The 26980-nt window shown below is 47.2% G+C and overlaps 2 protein-coding genes across 3 annotated transcripts in view; both read left to right on the top strand.

Annotated features, from left to right (window-relative positions):
• The first annotated feature begins 475 nt into the window (after window positions 1–475).
• LOC139680478 (DEP domain-containing mTOR-interacting protein-like) lies at window positions 476–18428 on the top strand. 2 transcript variants are annotated; one of them, XM_071573105.1, is made up of 10 exons: window positions 666–700; window positions 5079–5195; window positions 7008–7186; window positions 10155–10278; window positions 11470–11648; window positions 12272–12457; window positions 12824–12964; window positions 13249–13319; window positions 14906–15010; window positions 16154–18428. In XM_071573105.1, the coding sequence occupies exons 2-10, from the start codon at window positions 5110–5112 to the stop codon at window positions 16277–16279; spliced, it is 1197 nt and encodes a 398-aa protein (XP_071429206.1). In that variant the 5' UTR covers window positions 666–700; window positions 5079–5109; the 3' UTR covers window positions 16280–18428. The 2 variants fall into 2 exon arrangements, with proteins under 2 accessions (XP_071429207.1, XP_071429206.1); XM_071573106.1 differs by lacking the exon at window positions 5079–5195 and having other exon boundaries at window positions 476–700.
• Window positions 18429–19237: 809 nt separating this feature from the next.
• COL20A1 (collagen type XX alpha 1 chain) overlaps window positions 19238–26980 on the top strand; it is a 50453-nt gene continuing 42710 nt past the window's right edge. The window contains exons 1-3 of the mRNA XM_071572747.1: window positions 19238–19336; window positions 22848–22932; window positions 25333–25443. Of these exons, the coding sequence (XP_071428848.1) occupies window positions 22860–22932; window positions 25333–25443 (184 nt within the window). The 5' untranslated portion in view covers window positions 19238–19336; window positions 22848–22859. The remainder of the gene's footprint in view (window positions 19337–22847; window positions 22933–25332; window positions 25444–26980) is intronic.

Here is a 26980-nt window from a genome sequence, read left to right as displayed (position 1 = left end):
ATTACAGCTTGTGCTTCTTCATCCAACCTGTGATGGCTGCTGCACTGAGGAAGGGCTCAAGCCGCTCTGAGCCCCCTTTTTTGCAAGTGTTGGCCATGGTGTTGGAAGCTCCCCATCCTGGGGAGAGGCAGAAAGTCCGCAGGGAGAAGGATGAGAACAAGGCACATGGCATGTGTTGGAGAATGGCACATCTTGAAGCCTTGTAGGAAGGTTACAGCGTAAGGAAGGAAGTGCTTTGTCCATCTGATGGCTCATTAAACCACTCACCCTCCAGCCCCGTGTGCCCGGAGCCTGCAGGAGTCACGTCCCGGAGCGAGGAGAGCGGGCGCTGTCCCATCGCATCCTGCTGGGAGCATCCCTGCACCTTCCCGGCTCCCAGCCCAAGCCCGGCTGGAGCCAGCGGGTGAGGAGCCCGCAGAGCCAGGCTCGGATTGCAGCAGGCTCCTCCTCCGGAGCCTGCCGAGAGGGAAGCAGAGGCGGGGAGCAGGAGTCAGCAACTTCACGCTGCCAACCTGCACCCTGCCCGCGGCGGGGACGGCGCTGGGGGACCTGCATCTTCCCAGCCCGCATCCCACGGGGAGCATCTCCCACCGCCACCGCACCGCCAGCCCGGCATGGAGAGCCTGAGCAACAGCCTGAAGAAGAAAGCCACCGAGCAGCACTACAGGGCAGAGGTGATGATTGCTGGAGAGCAGCTGAGGTACGAGGTCGTGGGGTCCTCCTCCAGGCTGGGGCAGGGCTGTACCCGAGGCTCTGGGCTCTACCCTGTGAGCAGGAGGCACAAAGCTTTATCTTTGAACAAGCTCTTTCTCCCCCCAGGTATAAGTATCTCCCCCTCCCCAGCACCTGCTGATCCTTCCTTCACCCACCAAACCAGGGCTGAGCCAGGTCCTTTCCCATATTACCTTCCTGCTGCACCTCCATGGCATCTCCTGCCCTTCATCTCCAGGTGCCAGGGGTCCAGCAGGTGGGTTTAGATGGCAACAAATTTTCTTCTCTCTTTGCACCTTCCCCCAAGTGCAGAATGTGATGGAGCAGCACTGAACAGTGTTCCCAAGGTCCCTGCTCCCTGGCTGGCTGGGGTCAGCATTCTTCTGGGAATGTTTGGACTTTTGGGGTAACTTGGAAGAGCATCTCCTGGGTACCATAAGCCTGCATTGCATCCTCTCTCTCTTGAAAGTCACTTTTGGGAACTTCTGCTGGTTTGCAATCCCAGCTCTTGAGCAGCTTCTGAGTTGTTGGGGTTTTTTTCCTATGAAGACAAAAATCTGGTCTCCCATGCAAGAAAACCTTTGTGGCTGAGAAACTGTGTTCCTTGTGTTTCTGGGGTCAGAACCCTCACTTGCTTCTAAGTATGTGACTGTGGGTTTTCCCAGCTCTTGAGCAGAATTTGCTTGTTTGTATCTGGAGCCATTCTGTTTTATTTTGGAATGTGGGTGGAAAATAGGAAATATATCCTTGAATAATGTAAATAGCCCAGACTGGGTTTTTGCTAGTACTGGATTCCTAAAATTAGTTTAGTGTTGCTCTGTTGTCCATTCTTGGCAAGTACTGTCAGCTTTAGCTTTATTATTTGCACTGCACTAAGGATTGGTAACTCCCAGCTATAGGTTGGGGCCCCATCTTGAAAACACAGCCAGTGTTCAAAGGGGTGGAGAATGTTTATTCATATTTATATTTTATTCATATTTATATTTTATTCATATTTCCAGTATTTTACTCATCTGGAGTGACTGAAGTTTAAATTGAGTCCTCTAGTCTGGGCCAAATAAAGGAGTCAGGTACTCAGAGAGAATAAAATAATCCAGCTGTGTGTTGAAACTGTGTTCCATGTGTGGGGAGTGATGGGACTTCCTTGTACCTTTTGCAGGACAGGAGCATTTCAGATCCTGGACTGTTTGGTGATTGTGATGGTAAGGAGGAGAAGGGGATACAGTGAATTTGTTTGTGAACTCTCCTAGTACACTGCACACTGGGATAAAGCTGAATAGAAACCCCAAAAAATAGTTTAGGGGACACCCATCTTTTTTTTTTTCCTTTTTCACTTCTTATTTTTCTTTCCCTCTATAGATGGAGTGCTTTGGAGTTTCCTGGTTTAGGAAGCTCCCAAAATCTGAGAATTCATAATGATGGACAGGAGGGTCCTTTTGCTGGTGTCTGGGAATGCAGCAGTTTCATCCTTCTGCTTTGGTCTGGGCAGGAGCCCATTCCCAGTGCAGGAAGGATCTGCTGGCCAGCATAGGCTGTAAAATCTGGGCAGGAGGGTGAAGAGATGGACACCAGCCTGTAGCTGGGCTCCCCCTGCTCCTGAACTCCTGGCTTGAAGGAGAACTGAGTAATGCAGAACACACTGAATGTTTATTTTGAGGATCTTACAGCCTGGTAGGCAAGGACTGAGTGGTATGAATCTTCCTGGGACCTGGATTTCCAGTGTGTAGCAATGGGGAAGCTGAGGCAAAGGGGCTGGATGATGTCTCAGAGAAGAGCAGATGGACAGGGCTAAAAGTCCACGTTGTTCTCCCCTGCTTTTCCCAAGCTGTGGAATATAAAACATGTGAAGGAGCCTTGCTGGCTGCCCTGACTCTGCAAACCTCCATCAGCAAATAAGGTTGTTGTATCTACATGAAATATCAAACATTTGTTTTTCCCTGTTCTCCGCTTCCTGCCCTGCCTCCCCACTATTACATTTATTCAAACAAACCTTTGCTCCATCTTTACAGTTCTTTGGCTCCCCAGCAAGTTTACAAATCCCTCAGAGTTTGGTTTGGCCACAGGGATGAGTCTGTTCAGTGTCAGGATGTGTTTCCCAGCCAGAAATAGCTGCACGAGTGAGGGGTGAGGGAATGCTTCGTGGGGATGGCTGGGAATAAAATGGATCCTAAAGGAATTGAGGGGACATTGGCCAGGGTGGTTTGGGCTGTCTGTCTGTTGGGTTCTCTCTGCTTCCACGAGGATGCTGCTGTTTGCTCTGTAAATGGGAAGAGGAGTTTTGGCTCTTGTGTCTTTCTCCACTAAAAAGATGAAGATAAAAACTTTCACTGATATTTTGGTCTTGAGTTTAAAAGGGCTTCAGGCTTGTTCCTCACATCAGCTCTCAATCCTCTTGTTTCAGACATATAAACTTGCATGAAAATCACACCACTTTTACTGGGCGTTGTGTGTTCCTGGGTGGCATCTGTAAGAGAGGCCCAATTAGTCACTTCTAATTGCAACAAGTGGCTTATCTGCACAGAGATATTCTGGAATAGCTTTGGTGCTTTGCACTCACACCCTGCTGTAATCAGAGATTGTCAAGTATAGGCAAGTCCTTGTGCACTCTGGTCTGAGTATTCCCATGGTCAAGCGAACCAGCTGTGCTCTAGTAACTGTTAAGCTGCATTAATCACTCTTAAATATAAAATAGACTCGGTAAATTCATGTCTTGCACAGAAAAAGTGAGAGGAGATGGGAGGTTTTCTCCTATGAAGAACAAAATTGTGATTTCAGTCTCTCTCCAAAGTTCTCAGAGGTGATGAGTGTTTTATTTGGATACTCAGACTACGATGCTGTTTCATGAAGTGTTCATACTTTGATGCCCTGGAAATTGGGCTCACTTAAAGATGTGTAGCTGAACATGTAAAAATTTCTATTCTTGCCCAAAAGTCTTGGGTCTGAAGGAGGTTTGGTGGTTCTCTGTTGGACTTGTATCTCTTACAGTGGGGATGTCTTCCTTGAGGAACTGTGGGGCACTGCTTGGTGTGGCAGTAAACATTATTCAGATGAGACTACTTAGTTAGAATGACCTTAAAAAGGCAGTTATTTAATTTTTAGCATGGTAAAAGCAAGGACTGGAAAGCAGACTTGTGCTTGCTCGATTTCTTTTTGAGATTTTTCTTTTCCTGTATATTCATTTTAAAACAAGCAGGAAAATAAAACATCTTTGTACCACTTTGGGCTGCCAAAGGCATGCAAAGCTCTCCCCTCTTCTCTGCTTTTGCAGACTTGGGGTGCAGCAAACTGGGCTTTGCTGAGCCTGTTTGCAGTGCCTGTTTGGCCTGAAGGTGCCTCTCCAGCAGCAGCTGTTTTGCAGAGATTCTCTTGTGGCTGTTGCTGCCTTTTAGTGAGCACTTAGTTGTTTGTTGTTTGGGGGTTTTCTATGTTTGTTTTTCTTTCCTGTGAAAACAGGAACAAAAAAAAGATCCTTTAGATGATGCATCTCTCCAAGGCCATTCATTTGTACTGAACTGCTGTGGGAATGTGAATTGCAGTTAAAATCCTTGAAAGATCCACCTTGGCATTTGAGATGGGCAAGGTCTGTTTACATGGGGGGCGGTGGAGAGTTTATTTCTCTTCTGTTTCCCCTGCTGTGATGTCCCTTTCAGCAAGGTTACCCAGGATGAATAATGATGGCTTTGTAGTGACCTTGACAAAGAAACAATTTGCTTACCCAACACGACCAACCCAAAGCAAACGCACGTGGAAGCTGCGCTTTGGCTGCCAAGCCAGGAGTGTTTCATAAGAGCCCATTCTCATGTTCCAGCAAGACTTTTATCCTTGCCTTACTCTGAATTTTTTTTTCTTCCCTCTTGAAGAAATAATATCCACAGGGTAGATTTTGCCATCTAGAAAACTCATAGTATTGCATTATATATATTTCCTTAATATTTTTCATCTGGAAGTGGGATTGTAACTCACTCAGGGTTCCACCAGCTTTGTTTTTGTAACATCATCCAAGAGTTGTTGGAAGACGCAGTTGCTGTTACATCCTGTGTATGAAGGACAAAGTTTGTCTCCTCAGAGTTGACAGGAAACAGTAAACAAGAGGAAAGTGAAAAAAGCAGAAGGACACTGAGCTGTGTCTCTTCCTCTGCTCTGGGTCTGCAGTACAGAGGGAACACTTGGCACAGACTGAAAACTGCTCATAGAGGTCCATCCAACATGTTGCTGCTCCAGAGGTGCTGAAACACAACTTACCTCCTGTCCTGACAATTTTCCTCAGCAGGATAGTTTCAACATAAATGCATTTTTTATTTTTATTTTTAAATCTTAGGGTTTAGCAGCACTGTTGAAAATATTTTTCTTTTGTTTTTCTCCTGCAGGATCTGTGCATTTTTTTCTGTATTCTGAACCATGATAAAAAAGTATCTATGGGGAAATAGTGTCCTCCCAACCATTCAGGCCTTGTGTGTTTATGGTCTTTGTGTTATATGTGAAAGGTATGTCTGAGTGTGTAAATATATACATCTATATGTGTGTGTATGTTCATATATCTCTATAGTGTTTATAGACTCCTGCAGACTCTTTATGGCAATGGAGCACTCTTGGAACATTTCTTATCTCTACCAAACATGCCTCTGAAGTGCCTTCCCACTTGCTGAAGGAAAAAAAGCATCTAAAAATTGACTTTGTCTTCCCCCATATCAGAGGAATATTGGGCTGGGGAGCCTCTGTTTGGAGTCCCTGCTGGCTGTGTCTGATTGCATTTTGACAGTGGACCATGAAATAAAGGAAGGAAAAAGACAAAACCTCTAAAAATAGCAAGGCAGCTGTCTGTGGACTGTTCTTTCTGGGTAAAATCCATATGCAGAATGAGTGCTGGTCACCTGTGGGAATGAGCCTTCCAGGTGAAGAGTGAAATAGGGAATATTGACCTCAGGATTTGAGGGAGGTGTGTCAAAGGCAAGGCCAGGAACTGGCACTGCATTAATCTTTGGTTTAGTGTCTGAATTACCAGGAAGGTCTGAAAAATTTTGGTAGTAATATTGTCTCATAGTAGCCTCAGCATTAATTGCAACAACAATTACTAATTTTTCTTCTAACAGTTGTTTTTCTCTTTAGTCTGTTAAGACCCGAGTATTTGTAAATCCTACAATACAGGATAATCCACTATTATCTGATAGACTTTCAGGGTATTTAAACTTTTCATATAGTACCTAAAACTGTTGTCCAACATGCTGTGTTGTACACAGAACTTTTCCAAAAAGAACAAAAGAACTTGAGGCATGAAATAATGAAAGGCTGCAGTGATTAATGCCTTAATAAAATACACTGGCCCAAGGCAAAACCAGGAATTGAGACTAATAATTTGAAACCAAAAACATCCTGGAGTTACAGAGGAGGTGTTTAATTAATATCTCCCCTCTGAGCCTGCTGCATACACTGGGCATTTTCCAGGGTTGATGGTTTGGGAATGGTCATGACTACAGGGCAAAAGTTTGGCCCCTGGACAGATCTCCTGCCAGACTGGGTTGGCTTTGGCTGCAACACAGAAGAACTCTGTGCCCTGTGGCCTGCTCAGTTGTTAAGGTCCTTTTGAAAGTCAAAGCTAAACTCACCTGAGCACTTTTGCCCATATGTATCTTTCCATCAGAGTTGCAGACTGGCTGTAACATCAGGGTTTCCAGGATAGGAAGGTTGTTGTTTTGCTAAACTCTGTCCCAGTGAATCCCATTTTGAAGCAGAAAATGTCAGGACTGTTGTCCACTGGTGCTGTGGATTCGTGGGTTTGTGGATTAGTGGGATCAGTAGGTAGTGGTGGGATCCTCCTGGCACTCCCTGCTTAGACAGGAGAAACCAGGGCCCACCTGGAGCTATGGCTCAGACTTGTACCTAGGGGCAGCCTTATTCCTGCTTTCATGGTCATGGGGAAGGAGGACTAGATACAGAAGGGTGCCAAGATGACAAATACATATACTGCCATTTTTTTCTGAGTTTTGGCCCATCTTCACCCCCTTTGGTTTGCTGCTGTGTGTTTTTTAGAGGCTTGTTTAGAACCAAAATACATGTGTGGGTCAGACTGTGTCTGGAGGAGGCAATTATACAACCTGCATAGTGACAGGAGGAGAGAAGGGGACGATGGAGAGGCTCCTTGGGATTGACCGATGCAGTTTGGTTGAATTTATCAGTGGCTGGTGCCTGCCAGAAGTCCCAGCTGATCCCTGCTCTCTCCAAGCTGAACAGATGCTGAGCTATCAGACCCAAACTCCCCTGTGACCCCAGCTGTGCTCAGTGGCTGCTTTTCCCTCCAGGCTTCGCCTCCACGATGGGAAGCTCATCAAGGACAGGCGTTTCCACCTCCGGACGTACCCGAACTGCTTCGTGGCGAAGGAACTCACGGACTGGCTGATCGACCACAAGGAGGCGCCGGACAGAGAGACGGGGATCCGCCTCATGCAGAAGCTGATGGACCACTACATCATCCATCATGGTGTGTGGGTGTCTCTGCTGCCTGCTGAGCCTCCCCAGGGAGGTGTCTGTGTGTCTGCTCACTCTGTGTGTCCGTCAGACCAGGATACAGAAGTGTGGCCAGGTCCCTGTCCCCCACTTTCCCACGGGTGAGGGTTCCTGGAGAAGCTGGGAGAGGATGGGCAGGTATGAGGCTGTGTGGGGCTGGATCTGTGTGAAGTTACTTTGCTTTGGGGGATGTGCCAGTTCCCTGCCCATCACAAAAGAGACTTGGGCTTTGTGCTGGTAAAATGGCATCTGAAGTGTCTCCTATTTGGAAACAAGTTCAGAAACACCTGACCTGTATTCTCCTGTATCCAGCCAGGTGGGTATTTGTACAAAATCTGGTCTGGCTCATGTTTGTGCCATGAGGAAGTGGAAGCAAAGTTCATTTTCTTACCATAAGAGCCCAGTGTTCCTCAGCTTCCCCCCAATGGGGCCAGTAGGGCTCTGGAGTCCTCATCACTCACTCCAAGCAAAAGTAGTCTGGTACCTGTGAACCTGGAGCTGAAGCAATACTGTAGGAATGCCTCCCTTGGGATTTATGGATGTGATGCCATTTCAAAGGCTTGTTCATGGAACTTGTTAAAAAAAAGAGGAAGGGAATGGAGGGAAGGCAGCTGGATATTCAAGCTCAGCTTTTAGTTGTAGTCAGGCTTTTTTTCTTTTCAAAATTTATTTAGAACTTTCAGGAGTTTTGGATTAACTCAGGTCATGTACTGAGCTCTCTGCCTGTCCCTGAGCTGCAGAGCAATCCCTAAGGTCCAGCCCTTGGTCACAATATAAAAGAAAACAAATGCTTCAAATTGGCAAAGAGCAGTTTGTCTCTCCATGATTTTCAGGCCCAGGCAGGAACAGAAGTCTCAGACTCTCAAACAGCCCTGGGACACCTTTGCCATCCATGGGAGGGGCTGTGGCTGAGCTCTCCTGCTCCCGAGTCCTTGGGACAGGAGCTGTGGTAACCTGGGCCTGGATGGAGGATGCAGCTGAGGAGACAGAGGCAGATGAGGACCACAGCAAATCCAGCCCTCTCTTCCCCCCTCTTCTCCAGGGTCCAGAAATAGCTGCCTTTGACCACTGCAATGCAAACACTCTCTGTTGCCATCTGCTACTTGCTGAGGTTAATGCCCTTTACATTAAACTGCCTTGCATAAAAATAAACTGCTGCTGTGCTTTATCACAAAAATATAAAGCTGAAGCAGGGAGTTCTCAGTTAACCATTAACACTTCAAGCTGATTATTTTTCCATCTCTCCAGCTGACACTTTCAAATAAATCCATTAGTTAATTAAACCTGTGCAGCACTGGGTGCCAGAGCTGTTTTGATTGCTGACTGGGACGTGTCCATCCTGCTTCTGTGATAATTCCTGGCAGGACACAGAAGTTGACTTTCCAACTTGCCTTTTGTCCATTAATTTCTTTTAGCCCTGTGGAAAGAGGGCTGCCTGCTAATGCAGCTCTGCTCTGGCTGCTTGGCAATTGCCTGGCTAAACTGTTTGCTCTCTTCTCTGCTGGGATCAGGATAATTATCTCATGAAGATCATTCTGCTGCCTCTTAATTACCTGATGTGGTTTGAGCTTTGGTTCCTTTACACACAGGAAACACACTGAAATTGGTCTTTAAATAAAAAATGCTTTGGTTTTCTGTGGGCACAGTCCTACAAGCCTTTATGTTCTATTCCTAATTGCAATGACATTGGACTTGTTGCTCCTTGGAGTTAGGAAGATGCAAACTTTCACTGTTAAAACCACCTCATCCTTCCCTCCTGCTCGATGAGTCACGGGCTTTTAGTGTCCTGATTTCATCCAAGACAACTGCTCAGCAGGAATGATGAACTCCAGATAATCTGACAAGTTTTGGCATTTTGCTGCTCACCAAAAGAGGAATGTGGTTTTGCTGGTCTGCTCAGGAGGATGAAAAAGTGTTAAAATTTTCACAAGAAGTATTTTGCACCTTTTGAATTTCACTCCAGTGGATAATGTTACTTTAGCAAGGAAACATTTGCAGGTTTTCTTTTCTCTTTGACTAATTTTCTTTGTTTTGCAGGCATATTCTTTACTCTGTTTTTGGTGGGTTTTTTACCACTGGAGTTTGTTCTTCTTCCTTCAGATGTGTTGACCTGAACACAGGCTGCTTTTAATACCTGGAGTGTGATTTTTGGGCTGGTTTTTTGTCTTTGTTTTATTTTTTTTTAACTTGTAGTCTAGGAATCTGTTGCAGGCAAGTTTATCTTGCAGCTGCATCCCAAATATTTACCTGCTAAAGGTTTCATGGACTTAACAGTCATTCATTTACAGATTGTATTCCCATCCCCAAGATGAAACCAAGGCTTTTCATACAGATTTGATTATTCCAGTTGTACGTACCTGCCTTTGAAGAAAATTTTCTCTTGAGGTCCATTTGCCACACAGATGAATTGAGCAGGGTTGGCACAAAATGGTGTGGAAAAGTTCATGCCACTGTATTTTTTAGCTTACAAATATTTTTCACAGACAGAGCTCATTTTATGGGGGTTTGGATGCTGTGTGGGGTGTTTTCCTCTGTCCTTCAAGAGTGCTTACAGTGGCAGCAGCTTTCTTAAAAAAGTTAAGACAATTCTGTTCATTCTTTTTTAGTCTAAACCTAAATATCAATATTTAAATTAAAAGAAAAAAAGTATCTGTTTTTTTTTTAATGAATGTTTTATTGTCTGGATCAAATGCAGACTCAAACTCCTGCTTTTCCAAGGTCTGTACATTGGGGCTGAGCTCTCCCACCAGCAAGGGCTGCAGGTATTTATAAGCAGCTAATTTGGGGGACTGAGGACTCAGATGCTGATTGTTCCATGGTGCAAAGGGTATAGAGAAGGACAAGGCATGTGGCTCTCACAGCATTTAACCTGGACACATCCTGCTGAGTGTGAGCCCTGTCTGTCCCTCCTGGACTGACATCCCTGCCCTGAACTGTTGCAGTGTGTGACGAGCACTCGGACTACAAGGATGCCAAGCTGCTGTACCGCTTCCGCAAGGATGACGGCACCTTCCCCCTCAGCAAGGACGTGAAGGTGTTCATGAGAGGGCAGAGTCTCTATGAGAAGTATGTGAGTCCCACCCCAGCACTGGGGTGTTGGGAGTGTGCTCTACTGGCTGTGCTGGCTGCTGGTGCTCTGCTGCTGGGAGCCAAAGCTACTGCTGGCTTTGCTTTTCCTTCTCTGTACCCAGTGCTGTCCCACTGGGAAATGCTGTTTCCAGAGCCCTGTCACAGCTGCAGGACAACTGCCATCCTTGGGGATGGGGCAGGAGCTCTACTATGAACTCATGGATGCTTCCAAGGGCTCCAGTCCAAGTGCAGCTTCTGGGATCTGTATAGGGAAGTTGCTGGAGTCCAGTCTGAGTGCTCCTGGGATTAGAATGTCCCATGGCCATGCCCAGCACGCTCCTAGTCTCTTTGGGTGACCTCCTTCCACCAGCTCTATTAGGACTTATGGACAAAGTCAGCAGGGTATGGGATTTTCAGGACCTTTGTGGTCCTGGGCTCCTGTGTCTCAGCCTATTTTCAAAATTTGTAATGGAAAAGAGAATTCTCAGACAGTGAAGAAAGCTCCTTCCACCTCCAAGTGTTTAGTTTTCTTTATGTTGATTGTTTCTGGTTCTACATCCAAACCATCTTCTCAGAGTTCAACTCCTGCCTGCCCCAGGCAGGCAATGATTTCAGATGTCTCCCTGCCCTTTTGCCACATGTGCATCCCTTGTATTTTGCTTTAGATCCACAGCAGTGGTCGTGGGATGTGGAGAACATCCAGCCAATTTATCTCATGGCTGAGCCAGCTGCACCCTCTCGTGGAGACACTGGATTTAGCTCTCACATATGCTGCAAACGGACTATGTGCTGACTGAAACCCACCTTCTCCACCCATTTGGACTGTCTGCCATGTGTTGCCTGCATTTGGTCACTTGCTTGGCTTTCCCCTGCCGTCTTTAGCTGAGGTCGCAGCTGAACTGGCTGTGCTGAAGCTGCACCCTCTGCTGTGATGAAGATTTACAAAGATGCCTGACTGCAGCTCTGCATTCCTTTCTCCTTTCCCACTGCTCCCAGGCAGCAATGTTTTGGCTGCAATGCTTTGCCTGCTTCTCCTGGCCTTGCTTTGGCTGGCTGCAGTTCCCATCAGGAATGGCAGGGATGTGCAGCATCACGGGAGCCGTGTCACTACTTTGGTGGCTGCAGCTCCTGTGAAGGGGTGGCAGGGATGTGTGGCATCACAGGAGCCTTGTCCCACCTCTGTGCCAGGCTGGTGAGTGTGGAAGAGTCAATTCTGAAGGTGAGAGAGGAGAACTCGGTGAAATACCAGAGGACTTTCCTGGGCTGTGAGATGGTCGACTGGCTCATTCAGGAAGGAGAAGTGGAGAACAGACAGGAAGCAGTGGAGCTGGGACGGGCACTGCTGGAGCATGGGATCATTCAGCATGGTGAGTGAGGGTCTGGCTGGAGCTGGGCTGGAAAGCAAAGGATGAGTGTAGCTGTCAAGGCTGTGCTGGGAACAAATCCCCATTCATGTCATGCAGCAAGTGCTGGTCAAGTGCCCACTTGGAGATGGCAATGGAGCCTTTTAGTTCTATGTTTGGAGCTGGTGACCTTTGAAATCGGAGCAATCTTCCACCACCCGCAAAGGCTTCGAGTTGAAATCTGAGCTATCGCTCTTCAGTTCTTCAAAGCTGCCGGCCACAGGACTGGGATCCACCCCGGGGTTTGAGGGCTGAGGTGTGAGGATGTGACATTCAGCTCTGCTTGGCTGGAGATCACAACCAGCTGCTGGAATTAAACTTTCAATTCGGAAGGCAGGGAGTGCTCTGAGTGTCTTAGGCCAGGGGCAGGTGGAGGGCTGTGACACCAAGTGCACCCCTGGGAGATGGCACCTCTTGGGCAGGTGGCCCTGCTGTTCCTCCCTCCCTGCAGGCAGCATTCTGAAACAGTCAGAAAAACTGCAATAGAACACAGAGGCATTAAAGGCAATTCACTGGGGTCCCTCAGGGTATTTGCTATATATTTTTGCACCCCCTCAGCCTCTCCCTCCTCCCCTGTTCTCTCCTAGTCTCCAATCGGCATCACTTCTTTGACAGTGACATCCTGTACCAATTCTGGATCAACTTCCGACGGAGGCGGCGCCTCACAGAGTTGCTCAATGAGAACTCTTCTCGTGCCCTCTCTGAGAGCCCTGACAGCCCCTTCTGCCTCCGCAAGCTCAACCCAGAGCCAGGCAACACCAGCTTCCTCTCTGGTAACTGAACATGTATTTGTGGAGGGGTGTGAAAGCAAGGATTACATTTCCACAGTGTCCCAGAGCTGAGGGTGTTGCTCCAGCAGATTGTAGGATGTCCCTCCAGGCATTCCATGAAGTGACCATCCATCCCACTGATTTGTGGTGCATATCAAAACACAGTGACAGTCTTTGTCACAGCTCCACATCTCAGGAAAATAACTCAATTTATCATTAGGTCAGCTCTTGATGTTCCTTTGAAGCCAGTTTTGTTCTTCCTAAGTTCAAATGCCATCTTTCTGGTGTGGGTCAGGCTGTGGGGTGAAATTTGTTATTTTAAACTAGTCTGTTTCTTCCTTCAGCAATTGTTATTTCTGCCTCTTTCAGTCCAGACCAACAAGGAGATCAAAATCGTCTCAGCAGTTCGAAGGAGCAGCATCACCTCCCTCTCTGGAAACTCCAACCCCTACTTCAGTTCTGCTCCTACGTTGGTGTTCCCTCCTGTGGCTGAGTGCAACCCCAAATCAGGTCCGGGCTTCTGCATTGCATGGGATACATCCATTCCTTCAGGGCACAGCCTTGCTCAAACCCAACTCATCAAGAGGAGAGGGTCACCCTCACCTCTGTTTTGTGATTTCAGAAGTCGTGCAAGTGTTTAGAAAAACACTGAGATGAATGCAAAGAATTCTGTGTGCAGTAACTGTGGAGCTAACATCTGTTTTCCAGCCCAGGGTAATTCCCAGGCTGCCTTGTTATGCACTTTACAGTACAACCCCCTTGATTCTGATAGAATCTGTCACCTTCTGCTCTAGTGTTAAAGAGACCTGTCACCAATGAAGAGCTCCTGTCCCCCGGGGCCCCATATGTCAAGAAAACGCTGACTGTGAGTGACCATTGTGAAAGGCATTGCCAATCCATCAGTATCCAGCTCCCTGCCTGTGCTTGGTTGGCTTTCTGTTGGCTGCTCTGACCTCTCTATGTTAGAACTTTGATTGCATGTCACATCATCGTGGCTTTTTGTTGGCAACTCTCGGCAGGGAAATGTCTTCACATATTCTTGTAGGTGAAAATGTGCTCAGCCCTTGTAATAGTTTAATGTATATTGAAGGGGTAGATCAGGACTCCCATTTGGGAGTTTTTTTGCCATTGATGAGGCCCTGGCACAGGTTGCCCAAAGAAACTGTGGCTGGCCCATCCCCAAAAGTGCTCAAGGCCAGGTTGGACAGGGCTTGGAGCAGCCTGGTCTGGTGGAAGGTGTCCCTGCCTATGGCAGGGGAGTTGGAATAAGATGATCTTTAAGGTCCCTTCCAATCCAACCCATTCTAAGTTTCTCTGATTTTCATTTCATGCAGCTCCATGCAAACTGTAGAATCAGTAAGTCTTGTGGCTGTTGAGACTGTGACACTGTCACATGGCTTTATGCACAACTTTGTGCATCTTTCAGGTTCCTCTGCAGATCAGGTGTGTTGATATGATCCAGTGGAGCAGCACTGAATGAGGGGCCAACGGCCACTCTTGCCTTTCTTATGATGGGCTTTTTACATGGACAAGTCTCCAGGATGCTGCCGACAACCTGAGTTTGGGCCTTTTCCTTTTCTAGCTATTTCTAAAGCTGTAGGAGCAGTCACAGCAGGGCTGGTGGGTGTTGAGTGTAAATGTAGCTAGACATGTCTCCTGACCTGTGGATCTTACTGTGCTTGGTTATTTTTGTGTAAAACTTCTTCTCCCTTTGCTGCCTGCCTCTGAAAGGGGGAATCTCACAGAGACCATGAAGGCTGTTCTGCCATACTGGCTTGACACAAGTGGGGTTACAAAAGGAGCTGTGGATAAGGTTCCCAAATTAAGTGTACTGTAGAAAGTTGTGGGAAAGAGCAAGAGAAATAAAGCTGGTGATTAGTATGGCACATATGAGGACGTGCTGTTCATTCTTCTCCTGAATGCTCTTGCCCTGCCCTTCAACTCTGCCAGCCTGGGCCTTTCATGGCTCATTTCCTCCTGCTTAGCTCTGCAGTTGCTGTTATTTATTTATATGTGTGATGTGCAAAGTCCCTTGGGAATTCCTTTTCTCTTTTAGTCACATCAGAGGGCCGCAGCATTACAACAAACTGCTCTGACAGACTGAGATCAGAGTGGGAAAGGCAAGAGGGGCTACTTCCTCCTTAGAAATGCTTGATGTGCCAAGGAAAAGGCACGGTGTGCGTGCTCTGGAAATGTTCTTGGGTGCATGCCTTGCACTTCAGCTAATGTTGCATGTGCTTCACTCTTCTGCACTTGCTGGCAGTGAATATTAATCACAAAGCAGCTTTGCAGACAGCAATTAATCACTTCTCCATCTTGCTGGGTGCACAGCCCTTTCTGTCCCACCCATGAGGGATTAGGATCATGAGCTCTTCATCTCTCTAGGAACTGTTGCATCTCCTCTATCCAGCCCATTCCTTGGTTTTTAAAACTCTTCTGTTGCTCTTGTAGATTGTGGGGGATGCAGTGGGCTGGGGGTTTGTGGTCCGAGGAGGAAGACCTTGCCACATCCAGGCAGTGGACCCTGGAGGACCTGCTGCTGCTGCAGGGATGAAGGTACTTCTTACTCATAGTGACTTAACCAGAGGCAGGACTTATATCCTGTTTGAGCTTTCTGGGCTGAACACATCCTCTGGGATAATCCCACCTCCTGCAGTGGAGTTCAGACCAATCGAGTCAGCACATGGAGCTTTGTGAGAGGTGGAGGGAAGGATGATTTCTGCAGGCAGAGGGCAGTGTGTGTGGTGGCACATTGGAGGATATGCCTTTTTCAGGGCAGCAGAGGGGCTGTGAGCAGCTAAAACTCAAAAAACTTTGTCAAAACTAAACCATCCCCATGGAAGACTTTGGAGATGTCAAGACTGTTTGAGCTGCTGAAAGCAAAACAGAGAATTCCCAGCTCAGCTCCAGTGTGTGTATATAACCCCAGTGTGGCAGGGAAGGAGCAGAAGTTTATCCTGACTCACCTGCTCTCACAGTTCCTGAGATGTAGTGCATATTGTTTCCCTGCTATCAGCAATGGAGTTCTGCATGGAGCTGTTTACTGTGTACACAAAAGCTGAGTAACCTTAGAATGATGCCTTGATTTGATTCAGCAAGTAACTTCCAGTATTTCCAGCTCAGGTGAAATTAACTGAGATCTTGAAATTCATTTTAGGCCAAGGCATGTAAGAGTTTCATGTGTAGAGTTTTAGGCATGAATGAAAGAAATATTGAGTTTCCCAGTTCCCTGTAAAAAACCCAGCAGTGAGGGAGTAATTTCTACAAGCTGATATAAGTCTAAAGTCACATGGATATTTGAAATAATGGGATTCTTCAGAGGCAGAGTGCAACTCCTTCTTTGCTTCAGGCAAGATTGGAAGGGGATGGATGAATTTGTTTCATTTACTCAAGAGCCCAGTTAATTTCCCTTTACCTAATCTCATTTGCTACCAAATTGCTAGATGTTAATATTGTGCCTCATTTCCATCTGTGAAATGAACCACTGTTCATAAATGAGTCCTTTTTTCCCTGTTAGCTCATAGTCTAAATCCCTTTGGTCCCATTTTTATGATACAGTGATTGTAGCACTGTGATTATTAATGTAGCAATGGAGTGGTGATGCTTTAGGGTTTAAAGGCTTTTGAGGCAAGTTATTTGCATCACCTCTGGCTCCAGTCAGTCATGGGCAGAAGGTGCCTTGTCCCTCCTCTCTTGCAGGTGTGCCAATTTGTTTTCTCAGTGAATGGTGTGTATGTTTTGCATCTGGACTATCAGACCATCAGCAGCCTCATCATGACAGGACCACGGACTCTTGTGATGGAAGTCATGGAAGCCATTGAATGAGTGAAGGAATCTCATCCCACTGCTCTTTGCAAAGGCAGGACACTCCACTAAGCAGAGATGGACTGTGGGGAGGGACCAAGCTTGACCATTCACTGTGACATGCTAGCCAGGCATTTTAATATATTTTCAAATAAATACACACTAATGGACAAGTCTTGGACTTTTATGCTCTTGAAATATTTGGCTCTACCTGTTCTTGAGACTGTCTAAGCTCTTGCAGCTCCTTTTTAGTGCCAGTGTGAGAATTCAGCACTTTATGAACCACGTGTTAGAACAAGCCATTCACCAGCCAGGCTGCAAGGCAGGTGGTAAAGCTGGGAAGCAGCAAGAAGTTTGATCCCAAGTGAGTGTGTCTGAGCTCCCCTGAGCTGTCTGTGCAGCGTACCGTGAACACAATGTGCTCTCCAGATGGCCCGATAAGCCGTGCCATCGGCTCTGTCAAGAAAATAAGGAAATGAATACAGGAATGTGCTTCCTTGTAAACTCTGAGGCTCCTGCTACTCTGTGGGCTTAGCCACACTCACAGCCAGGGCTGGTTGCTGTTCCCCAGCTGTTTCTTGAAAAGGTGGGACTTCCACGCTGTGCTTTTTGTGCCCTCACCACCTCATAATGCTTGAATTCATCAACCAGCTTCACCTCAGCGTGGAGGCAGGCAGAGATCCCAAACATTTTAGGCTGCTACCAACCTAGTGCTGAGAGGCAGTGGGGGAAAGAAGAAACCAAAACCAGAGTATGCCCAAAATGAAATGTGTCCTAGTCTGAGTTTGACTCTGGGAGGGAACAGAAATGAGTGAAAGCCACCAAAATTCAGCCCTCCTGGCCCCTGCTGCTTGCAGGATGACTCTATTTGCAGCCAGTGCAAAATATTCCTTCAAACTACTCTGGAAGTGAACTAAATATAGAATAGCAGGTAATAACAAGAAACTGGGGAGGTTTCTTGCTTTCCAGTTCACAGAGCATCCTGCCTGTGATTAGCCTGCTAAGTTGTGCATAGAGAGGATGATTTCCAGCAGTCCTGCTTAGGGCAGCGCCCCCAGTGCAGCTCCTTTGGCCACAAACCAAGCCTTAAAAAAACCCAAACAAACCAACCAACCAAACCCCTAAAAAACCCCCAAAATAGTGATTTTGACTTGTGTTAAAGTGGGGTTGACTCTCTTGGAAAATCTGATACCAGCTGTGTATTAGGTATTGCCTTACTGCTGTCTGCCTTTTTTCCCCTGTATAAAAGGGTGTGTGTTCCCCCAGTTCTGGTGCTGAAGTAATAGGACTACTTGGAGCACAGCAATCCTGGAACATGGTCCAGGCAAGATGTTTGCATTGATAGTCCACTGGGGTCCTTCCAGCCCTTAAGTGAAACCAGACCATCTCCTCAGCCATTTGTCAATACACTCATCGTTGTTATTTGTAGCCATTCTATGCATGAGCAAAGCAGCCTCAATCTGCTTTTTTGCTTCTTAAATTCTGTTCAAAGAAGGTTTGAGTGTCTGTGGTGGCCACAAGGTTTGACCCAGGGTATTTGGCTTGAACTAAAGTCAAGTCCAGGAGAATACAGTGTTGTGAGGGCATCTGGAGAAAGGCAGGCCAGAAAGCAATACCCTGAACACAAGCACTGGAAATAGCTCCAGTTTTTTCTGATGTAAACAGAGCAGGAATTTTTAGCTCTGAATCTGAACTCCCTGAAAGTGAAGCATGGGAGGTATGTGCTCTTTCCTTTCTCACCACCTTCTACTTTTAAAGTAAACTGTAGCAAATCTGAGCAAACTGAAATCCAGTAGGAATTACAGCAGAGATAATTTTGTGGTATTACCTGTAAGGCAGTGCCAGTCCTCTCTGCGTGGGGTACCAAATGCTCCAGGTTTTGTTTTAATAAGATTTGTTGCCCACATCTTGCCCAGTGAAGCTGTGGCTGCCCCATCCCTGGAGGAAATGCTCAAGGTCAAGTTGGACAGGGCTATGAGCAACCTGGTCTAGGGCAAGGTGTCCTTGCCACTGGTAGGGGAGTTGGAATGAGATGAGCTTTAAGGCCCCTTCCAACCCAAATCAGTCTGTGAATCTATGATTTATGTGGGTCATTTTGATGTTATCCTTTGGTCTGTATATTGTGATGCTTTTAAGTATTCATGAGATTGTAAAATAAAACCATAATGAACCAACAAATGTTTGTTTATTGTGCAAAATATTTTGAAAACTATGATTATTTTTTCCCATTTAACCTGACACTACCAAAGGCACCCATGTTTCCTGTTGAGAGGCAATTGCAAGTGTTTTATAGCTCACTTGGTTGCAACGAGAGAATGATGCTGACAGACCCTGCAGATGCAGCTGAAAATCTGGCCTTTGTAAGGAGAAATGCCACTGTCAGTCATTCCATTCCTGGCAATGAGGACAAAATCTTTCTGAAGAAGTTTTGGCAGGGAGCTGGGTGTCTGTCCCAGGTGCTCCTGGCTCTGAGGACCTCCTAGTGGAGCAGATCAGGGCAATATCCCCCAGCCGGGGACCCTCAGCACCATCGAGCTCCAGCTCATGAGTCACCCCCTGGCCTTGCAGAACTTACAGCTGTGCTTAATTTCCTCAAACAAACGCAGCAGAACTTGCCTTCAGTGCACACGCTGAGCTCTCAAATTATTTAATGGGATGGGAGTGGGGCTGGACTGACTTCATCGAGGGAATCTGATGGTGGGCAGGATCCACAACCTGTTGCTGCGTTCTAGGAAATCAGCGTGCACATTCCCAGACAGATATTTGATTTAGTTAGCACAGCCACTAAAAGCCGTTTACTGCTTTTCACAGAAGCAGACTCTTGCTTTTCATGCTTTATTTGGCTGCACGAAGGGGCCAAGCCGCGCTCTCCGCTGCGTGCTGAGAGGGAGGTGGGGGAATCCCATCCCTTTCCCTCCCCTTCCTTACCCCTCCTGCCGCCTGGGAATTGAAATCTTTAATCACGCCGAGGATCGGACGAGGCGCCAGGGCAGCTTCTGCCACAGTTTAAGAATGTAGCTGGATGTGCCGCAGCTCCAGGCGGACCGCAGGGAAGCCGCTCCGCGCCGCTCCGCAGAGGTCTGTGCCTCGCTCCCCTCCGGGGCTCGGGTCGCAGGGATGCCCAGGAGGGGTTGTGCTGTTTGGGGCAGGTGTGGGGATCCCAAGCGGGGAACTTCTGCAGGGTTTTGCTCTCCGGGAAACTTAGAGCTGGTGCAGCTGAGCGGGGGCAGCACTGCCGGTGCCACACTGGGGCGACAGGTCTCATCCTCTTACGGTGAAGTGGCTTTAAGGCTCACATTCCCTGCCAGGACTGCTTTGGCAATTCTTTAGGAATGATGGCTGTGAGAAATGCAGGTTTGCTGGTTGGTTTGATTATTTTTCTTTCTATTTTTGGTTAATAGTACAAAATTGCAGGAAATCGTTGTCAGAAAGGACAGTACTTGGGAAGGTTTGCTCTCTGTGTTTTTCCCACCTGGAGGTGTGGCTGGGTCGGTATCCAAGTGATTACCCAGCCTGATGGGCTGAGAGTCCTGCAAAGGTTCAGCCTAGAAATAGAACTTATACCTAATTTTTTTCAGGCTGGTACTGGGATAATTGAGACTTTTTGTTCAGTAGTGGAATTGCAATACAGGACCTTTCCAGAAGAGAACAGCAAGGCATTGATGAATGTGTTGTTTTATTCTTGTTTAGGTCCTTTTACTGGCAAAGCACTCAGGGAATGTGGGACAGATTTATTCCCTGCAGTTGGCTCCCTGCAGGGCTGTCCCCAGCACTGCTCGTGTGTCTGGCAGTGAGTGGGACAGGAGGTGACATTGCTTCTGCCAGCACTTCTGTGCAGAGACATGAATGACCTCTGGGGTGAGAAAAATGTCCCCAAACTCTGGCTGTGGAGGGTGGAGATAATTCACAGTGCCCCCAGATCCTCACCTTTAGTTGTGCTGATTTAAATAAGTGGCAGGCATTTTTGCACAAACTTTTTTTTCTCTTTAACTGAAGTGACTACTTGTAAAATCTCCTGTACAAATACGGGGATCTCTGACTGCCTTAATCTTCAAAACCTCTCTCAGCACACAGCGGGGGCAAGTGGAAAGTTGTGTGTCCCACACACACCTATTTTCCAGGCCCTGGAAATACTCACCACGTGCTCCATGTGTTGCTGTCTCCAAATTCCTTCCCTGAGGGTGAGTAACAGGAGAGAGGCTCCCTGCCTGCCAACAGGATGCTGTCACTGGAGTCCCCTCAGTCCCAGGGCCCACAGCTTAGCCTGGCTGGCTGGTGGCATCAGTGATGACAGAAATGGATAGGAAGGGACCATGGAGTCCTGGAGTGAAGGTTTGGGAGCTGTCAGGTGACCTGTGGAGAGGGAGCTCTGCAGCCTGGGGAGAGAGAGAGCTCCTCCACCCACATGTCCTCTACTGTTCCAAACATATGCATTTGTTAATCCTGATTTACAGGAAGGAAAATTAATGTTGGAGAAGAGACAGAATAATGGTGGGTTTACCTCTGAGTTGGAAGAGGCAGAATAGTGATGGGTTTGCCTCCGAGTTGGAACAAGAAATGAAGTCCTTGCTCTTCACTTCAGTCACAGTAAAGGTCCACACCCTGAGGACAAACTGCATCCAGCCTGGGTTAACCTGAGTTTACTGTGAGGGTGGGGAGGGCCTGGCACAGGTTGCCCAGAGAAGCTGTGTCTGTCCCACCCCTGAAGTGTTAAAGGCCAGGCTGGGGGGGTCTTTGAGCAACCTGGTCTGGGGGAAGGTGTCCCTGCCCATGGAACAAGATGAACTTTAAGGTAAAAAACAATTTCCAGGCCCAATCATTCTGTGATTCTGTAAGACTGAACTCATCTTTACTGTCAGGGCTCAAGCCTCCAGGGGAATTAGAGTCTGCAATAAGCCCCAATCAGTGCAGGCTGGAGGAGTCCATGAGTTGAATTCTCTGGGCTTCAGATTCCATTTAACTCTGGTTAACATGAAAAGATCATACAAATGCAGTGCTTTAGCCTGAGTTTGGCATCCTGATTCCCAGCAGAGCTGTGGGGAAGTTGCAAGGAAATCCAGCACAGTTTAGTGGCATTGCAAAAGGTCACAAATGAACTTTTAATTCAGGGATTTTTGTTTTTTTGAAGAATTGCTGCTTCTTGCTGCTGTTTGGCACATGCACCTCTGACGCCAGGGCAGGCTTTGCTTTTCTGGAGCTGATGATCAAAGTCCCAAATCCCTCCTGTAAAATGTTTGCTGTTTTTATAAGCAATGACCTCATTTTATTAGCTGGAAAAGTAAAACAAGTGTTTCCTATGGCTAAGGGCTTCAGTTACACTGCAGTTGTTCTGTATAACCTGATCTTCAATCAAAAAAAAAAAAATCACAGACAAAGTAGGGTGGTAACAACTCCCTGTTATAACTTGCCTGTTTTTTCCATTCATTCTTCCAGCAATTTAGAACTGGTTTCAACCCCAGGGGATCATGGCTGGGTCACTCAAGTGCATATTTATTTTTCTTTGAAATTGCTACAAAGTTGACATGTTTGAGGGGAAATAGGCATTTGCCAGGCGCCTCTTAATACCTGTCCATCAAAACAAATAGGAGTGAAATGCCACTGCAGAGGGCAGTGGAGGAAGAGAGTGTATGGTCTGGTTCTGCCAAAAGCAATAAGGCTGAAATGTGGAGCACAGAAATGACAGATGCCAATGGTGTGTTGCTAAAGGCCAACAACGTGTGTTCAAAACCTGCTTTATTGAGACTGAGATGAGGGGGAGGCACCACTTCCACCAGTGTGGTTTTATGCTGACCTGACGTTTCTGACCAAACTGAGTAACAGGAAATCCAGCCCAGCAAACCACCTGCAGGTGCTCCAGGTCTGTGGGCTGTCCTTAGCCACAGATTTTGTCCATTCTGCAGAGATTGTTCCTGAGTCAGACTAATCCTCTGCCATGATTAAGTCTGTAACTGCCTCTGCATTCAGTCTGTTCAGGTGAACACGTTAAAGCAAGACTATCCCAATCAGTCCTGAACGTAACTTCTTGGGAATTCTGCTGCAAAATAAGAAATAAACCCCTTCTTTGTAAACTGTTGACATCCAAACTCCATTCAGTCTGTGGATCCCTCCTGCTACAAAAACGCAACTGAGGTGTGAGGAACATGACTGCTCTTCTGAATGCTTTTCCCCTTGTGATGGGTGCATGGATGGTAGGGACATGACAAATGTGCTGTCTGTATATCTTTATTTCTATGGTCAGAGCAGAACCCAGCACTGCTGAGACCATCCTGCCCAGAGAGCAGTGCCCACCTCCAGGACCAAGCAGGCTGAGAGGAGTGCTAGGGCAAAGCCTACTCCCCATCAGGTTCATAAACACAATTTAGTCCAAGGCATTGAACAGCTATTGGAGAAACCAAGAAGATGAAATAATACTTAGGGATCACAGGAAAATCTACGTGTGTTTCTCCATCCACCCTTTCAGTGCCATCAGTGATGCCCAAAGCTGTAGATCTCAGCTTGTGGTCCCTTAACTGAGGACTCAAAAAAACTGGATTTTAACATGGTGAAATATAACTTTTACTTCTCCTTCCTGATATTTGCCCTCTCATAGGTCCTGGTCACCATGCTGATTCACACCTGGTTCTTTTTTGCCTGCCTGCCTGTGGTGAGCCATGTCTGGGGACGAGCGGGCCAAGGTAAGGAGCCTGCCTGCCCTCGCTGGGGTTGTTCTCCATGGTTTGTCAATCCCCTGGGATAGCCCAGCCCTTGCCCAAACCCTGGGCATTGGCAGCAGTGTGAGGGATATTTCCAAAGACATGCAGGATTTCAGGAGCCTGCTGTGCTCTCTTGGTGAAGCTCCAAAGAGCCTGTTCTCAGGCATGAAGAGCAATGAGAGATCGGGGGCCCAGCTGGGGAGAGCACCTCAGTCCCTCCCCACCCTGCACAGCCCATCCTCATCACTGGCAGCAGTTCAACGTGCTGCTCCCTCACACCAGGGATGCATTTCAGCCTGTGTAAGCAATGAAGGGGCTTATGTGATCTGCAAATGGAGCTTGAGATACAGGAAGAAAAAGGGAGTTTTCTTAGTCTGTGCATCTGTCCTGCTGCTTTGGGTGTATATGGTGACACGTGGTGCAACATCTGGGTAAGAAAGCATGAGGTGTCTTCCTCCTACAACTCATCATGCTCATGTAGTACCATGAAGTGACCAGAAAATACCTATAGCATCTCCCCACAGCTTTCCTGATGTGGAGTAACCACCTTTGTATTATGTTTGCATGCTCTGTGGAAGTGGTGAGCACAGAGGTTGCTGGAGAGGTGATGGCACTGCAGAGCTGGGACAGATGTGTCTGTGTGTGTATCTTCCAGATCAGTCTCTGCAGTTAAGCCTCAACTTAACTCCCTGGCAACTGGAGAGCAAGGTTACAGCATCAAATGGTGCACATCCAACAGAGGGCAGGGAAACAGTGGAGCTTTCATGGCACTGGGGATCATTTGCATCCAGCACATAATGGTGCTTTAGAAGATACTGTCCTTTTGAGTCTGTCTGGGGAAATTCTTGTCTTTTTATCTTCTGGGCTCCTAGAGTGATGGCCAAGGAGCTGGACCACACTTGGCCAAAAGAAGACAGCTCAGTGTTTAATCTAACTATGAATTCCCCTTATTGTTCCATGATCTTTTACCATTTCTCTTAGGCATGATTCTGGGATTTGCTTTTGCCCCTCACCCCTCTTTCCCATGTTTTCTTTCTTCCCCTTCAGATTTGCCTGGGGTAAGATGTGAATCTGAGCTTTGTTTCCCCAAAATAACTATCTGCTTGTTGGGCAGCCTGCAGGAAGTTTATGCAAGGAAAGGTTAAGGCACAGATGTTGGGCTGAGACAAGGAAGTCCTCACTGCCAGCTCTCACTGCTTTCCTGGGTGGTGACTTCATGGCAAGGATGGCAGGAGATGTCTGGACATTGTGCAAGACCAGATTAGGAACTTGAGTAGTCCTGAGTGACAGTTTGGCAGCACTGAGTGGACACTCCAGGTCACCCAAAGCTTCTTTTTTTATGAGTAATGATAAAGGGAAAGAGATTGGTAACAGCTGCAAAAGATGGGGGAGGGCACTTGAGTGCAGATGCTTAGATTGTGTTCACTCACTGCAAATTAGGGCATCCTGCTGGAAAGGCAGCTCTGGGCACAGTGTCAGAAGGAGGGAAGAGGAATCTGCTGAGTTGCCACCTTACATCCAGCTGAGTGAAAAAGTTTCATATGGTGACATTGTATGACAGGAATCATCGATTCAAAGACTGACACATGAGCTCAGACATCTAGCTGGGGTTTAACAGATAGCTGTGAAATCTGGAGAAGATAAGGCAATGTGCTCTTTCTTCTTTTTGCCTCCTTGTCTGATACTATTTTTTCCCTCAGGATTTGTCATTTAGTTTGCAGCTCCCTGCAGCAAACTGATACAAGCTGGTGCCCCTGAGTTATGGTCCTGCCAGGAACTGTTATTTACACTTTATCAGGTTTTCTTTCTTTCCCCCTTTTTCCCCCCTTCTTCCTAAACCCAGCTGGTTCTTGGAGCTGCCTCTGAAATGATGTCTCTGCAGAAGTTTGGGATCCATCACCTGGGGAATTTCTGTATTTCTCAGCAGCCCAAGCCTCCTGAAGAGCCTTGCTGAGTCCTTTTATCTGTTTCCTGCCCTCCTATTTGAGATGTTTGCACTGAACACACTTGCTGAAACAAAACACTCTGCAGAAAAGCTCCAGGGAGAGTCCTCCAAGGTGTGAGGGGTGCAGAGAAAGCCCTCACCTCTGTGGGGTGATGTTTTCCATTTTTGCAGGGGTTTATAATGAAGTCTCATTTGAGCACCTGAGAAACTCCTCTTTGTGTGGCTGGAGGATACAGGTCTGCAGATGTGCAGGGGAGCTGCAGGAGCTGCTGTGCAGCCTCAGAGGATGCTGAGGACTTGTGTGGGATGGTGAAGGTTTCCTTTGCATGGCAACTGTTCCCAGGTCCTCAGAGGAAAGAGCACATGTGGTGTTTTGTGGGTGGATACACAGAGGGAGGAATTGCATACGTAACAGCATGGACACATCTCCTCCCCAGGGTCAGGCCGGCTGAAGCTCACTGTCCTCTCAGAAGACAGGCTCCAGATGAAGTGGAAGGAGACTGAAGGGAACATCAGTGGCTACAAAGTTCGGGTAAAGCCCATGGCAGGTATGAGACACTGCACATCAGCAGAGATCTGTGCATGAAGGAGGGAATGAGCTCCATGCTTTTCCTGGTGGACAAAAGGACCTAAGAAAGAGCATTATTTAGACCTTAAGATGATAGAAATAAGTCAGAAAAAATTAGCCACAGCTTGTTCTGGTTCCATGTTTTGAGTACCTACATCAAAACTTCTCACTGGGCTGTACATGCAGTATGGACAAGACGCCTTTCTGGCCACCATGGGACCAGTCCATAGTTCCACAGGGCAGGCAGAGTCCCTCTGTCACTCATTCACAAGAGAGATGAAATTCAGCTCTCTTCATCCTAGGGGAAAGGTTTAGCCATAAAGTGCTGTTCTTTGGGACTGTGTGAGAAAAAGATGAGGAAAGATTCATTGCTTGATTCTTCTGTGGGAGCTCCCAACTCTCTCACATGCAGAGATATGGGATGGGAAGTCCTTGGCCCTGTGTGTGAGGAGGCTCACCCACCTAAATCCCTACACCTATTCCATGATTTCAGATGCTGAACCTGGTGGTGTTGGAAGGACAAAACATCCCCCAGGAGGGAATAATAGTTGGAGGCAACCTTAGTCTTGGATGGCATTTGGTTTCCAGTGGCTGCTGCTTTCTCAGTGAGCTGGAGAAGGAGCTGCCAGGCAGGATTGTGTGGGGCAGGGCTCTTGTGATCATCCACCCGCTTTTAGCTCGGCCCCCACCTGTTTCCAAGCTGGAGCAGGAGGGTTCTCATTCCTTCCTTGCTCTGCTCCTCCTCACATGCTCAGCTCAGCAGAGAACATCCCAGGAATGCAGGGCATCCTGGGAATGCAGGGAATCCCCACGGGCACTCCTGGCACATGCCTGAGGCTTCCCCTGTTGGGCTGGGAAGTTTCCAGCCTTAGACATGAGCACAGAGATGGTGGGATCAGAAACATATCCATTCCCATAATTTAAAACTTGTAGATCTTTCCTAATCAGAGGGTTTTAAAGAGCTGGTGTGACTCTCTGTTTCATGTAGCAAAGAGCCCATGGGGCAGCAGTTGCTGCCCTGCCAACACAGAAACACCCCAGTTCTTGGCTGGTCAAAGCATCACAGTCCCAGGACAGGTCCCATAGATGTGGAGGGGTCTGGAGGCAGTGCCAGCCCCAGAAATATCTCCTGCTGACAGCAGCTGCCCTTGTAGAGAGATGGGACAGAGACAGCACAGTGAGAGTAGCTGGGATAAGTAAAATGAGTCCCAAGTGCCATTGATGACCTCCAGAGACACCAAACCACGTCCTTTTATCACATGTGACCTTGATATGTTGGATGTTTTCATAAGTAATTGCTGGTCTTACCCTTTGAAGACCAGCTTTTCTCTCAAATATTCCTTGAGAAGTTGGCAAGAGTTGCAGTAATACTGAGTGAGAACTGGTATTCCATTTTGGGCATGTGTCAGGGATGTAAAAAAACCCCACCTAAATCTTCTCAACTCTACATAGAGAAAAAGAGTAAAAATCAGAGATCTTCAAAATTTAGGGAATAAATAGGAGCTGACTGCAGTCTC

This window comes from Pithys albifrons, chromosome 18 (assembly GCF_047495875.1).
Source record: "Pithys albifrons albifrons isolate INPA30051 chromosome 18, PitAlb_v1, whole genome shotgun sequence".
NCBI lineage: Eukaryota > Metazoa > Chordata > Aves > Passeriformes > Thamnophilidae > Pithys > Pithys albifrons.
Note: the sequence above shows the minus strand (reverse complement) of the source record. Positions and strands in the feature narration are given on the sequence as shown.

Coding starts and splice junctions, on each gene's coding strand:
- LOC139680478 (XM_071573106.1), top strand. CDS start 615: ATGGAGAGCCTGAGCAACAGCCTGAAGAAGAAAGCCACCGAGCAGCAC. Junction 7,187..10,154: donor CCACTACATCATCCATCATG/GTGTGTGGGTGT, acceptor GAACTGTTGCAG/TGTGTGACGAGCACTCGGAC. Junction 12,458..12,823: donor CAACACCAGCTTCCTCTCTG/GTAACTGAACAT, acceptor TGCCTCTTTCAG/TCCAGACCAACAAGGAGATC.